Genomic DNA, 2,142 nt, shown 5'->3' with positions numbered 1-2,142 from the left:
ACACACACACACACACACACACACACACACACACACACACACACACACTCTCTCTGTTCTTAATCTTTTAGGACAAACTGCATCACACAAGTGTTACACGTTCAAACAGGCCACAATCTACACTATCCACCATTGATGAGGAAGGTTTGGCGGACCTGCGTTCTCCAGTCAAATCCCTGCATGTTTCTGTTTTGGGTATAGGCTGTTGTCGCAAGAAGAGGTGGAGAAAACCTGGAGATAACCTAAGTAAAAAATTAGAAAAAAGAAACATTGAATGGCAGCCTGCCTAAACCGATACCTCAGGCTTATTAATGCAAAAACAAATGCAACAGCACTAATACCAATAAACTAATACACCGTTTCACCAAAGGTGTATAATGGCTATGGATGAAAAATAATTGTAGTAATTTATTGTGATAAGACAAGTTTGATGGTTCAGATTTTTTTTTCTTTGCAACAAAGTTGATGCTCCATGCTCGTGCACATGAGCAATGGGTTTTAGCCGGCTGGGTTTCTAACACTGTCTCTCTTATGTCCAGCTCCTGTTGGAGCACCTGGAGTGCCTGGTGTCTCGCCATGAACGTAGTCTGAGGATGACGGTGGTAAAGAGACAGGCTCAGTCTCCCGCGGGAGTCTCGAGTGAAGTGGAGGTCCTCAAAGCCCTTAAGTCACTTTTTGAACACCACAAAGCCCTCGATGAGAAGGTACGACTGTGTGTCTGAGGGTTTGAAAGGAATGAAGGGTGTGTGTACATGTTTACATGTGTTACAGGTTATTAACATTGCAAAGGCAAAGAAAATGGGATGGACAAAGTCATGAAGATTTGGGAAGTTGGGCAGTTGTGTTGATTTTGGTGTCACGTGTTTTGTAGGTGAGGGAGCGACTACGCGTCGCCTTGGAAAGATGCAGCGCGTTGGAGGAGCAGCTCACCCTCTCACACAAAGAAGTAAGCAAAAATGACTGATTAAAAATTCACTTAACTCCAACCCAATACCAATACAACCCTTTTTAAGTTGGGGTCAAAATATTGATAACATACTGCATTTACATGATGTAGAAAATTTGCTGGAACACCTTGAGGGCCTAAAGTAGTCAATTCAAAACCCTCGCCATGCTTTTATTGTTTTTATTCTTTTTATTCAGCTTTGCTCCCAGTGAGTGATACATTTAGGCTTACCTTTAACACCACATTAAACATTGTCAATCAGCAACAACAAAAACAACAACAGTCTGTCCCTGCTCTTATAGAAGTAAGCATATTTAAAATGCATGTATTCAAAATCTTTATTTAGGCTGCTGATCTTTACAGAAATCTAAAGTAAAGGCGTATCGGTTATCATACAATTTCAATGAAATGCAGTGACCGTAATTAACTGTAGGAAAAGTAAATGTAGGAATTAATGACGTGCTCCTTTTTGTTTTTTCTGCACTGACGCAAACTGAATGGTGAGATGTTTTGACATGCAGCTTTGAAAGGTCAATGTTTATTTAATTTTTTTATCTCATAATAGAGGGAGAGACTTACACACTAGAAGATGCTGGCAAAACAAAAAAAAATAGACAACCTTTTAAGAATGGATGTGATCAATTGTATTTTATTGCCATTTGTTGCTTAAAGACATCTCTCCTGCACATAATTCTATTCACACATTAAATATTCACATTGGATCTGAGGAAAAAAAGATTTACAGCTCTTACATACACACATATAGGCACATGAATGCAAAGAGGTCTTCGGTCCACTGTGTATTGAATAGGATTAAGATTGACAAAAGGCCCTGAGGATCTCGTGGAAGTGTCCTAGATTTCCTCTCTGCTTTATGCTACATTCATCGTTTGTTCCTGGGAATCGGCCTGAGACCACACACACACCAACACACATAAAATCAACCACTTGCCACTCTGCTTTTATTAGTTACCTTACTTCCTAGGGCAAGGCAGCTTTTTACTGTACTGCTTGGCCATTTGTTATAGAACAGTATCGGTCTCTGCTGCATATTCATAGGAGTTTGCGAAAATAGTTGTGGTCTGAACTTAAGGCTTTTGGCATTTTTGTAGCTGCAAGCTACATTTTTATGTGTCTCTGTCCTATGCACACACACACACACACACACACACACACACACACACACACACACACAC

General features: G+C 40.1%; 1 protein-coding gene across 22 annotated transcripts in view; it reads left to right on the top strand.

Annotated features, from left to right (window-relative positions):
* Positions 1-2,142, top strand: part of ppfia1 (PTPRF interacting protein alpha 1) — a 57,948-nt gene that overhangs the window by 25,099 nt on the left and 30,707 nt on the right. For all 22 annotated transcript variants that reach the window (XM_032510756.1, XM_032510752.1, XM_032510748.1 and 19 more), the window contains 2 exons: positions 540-704; positions 872-946. In XM_032510756.1, the coding sequence (XP_032366647.1) occupies positions 540-704; positions 872-946 (240 nt within the window). The remainder of the gene's footprint in view (positions 1-539; positions 705-871; positions 947-2,142) is intronic.

Source organism: Etheostoma spectabile, unplaced genomic scaffold, assembly GCF_008692095.1.
Source record: "Etheostoma spectabile isolate EspeVRDwgs_2016 unplaced genomic scaffold, UIUC_Espe_1.0 scaffold271, whole genome shotgun sequence".
In the NCBI taxonomy this organism is placed as follows: domain Eukaryota; kingdom Metazoa; phylum Chordata; class Actinopteri; order Perciformes; family Percidae; genus Etheostoma; species Etheostoma spectabile.
The sequence above is the reverse complement of the archived record's forward strand: the minus strand, read 5'-3'. Positions and strand labels throughout refer to the sequence as shown.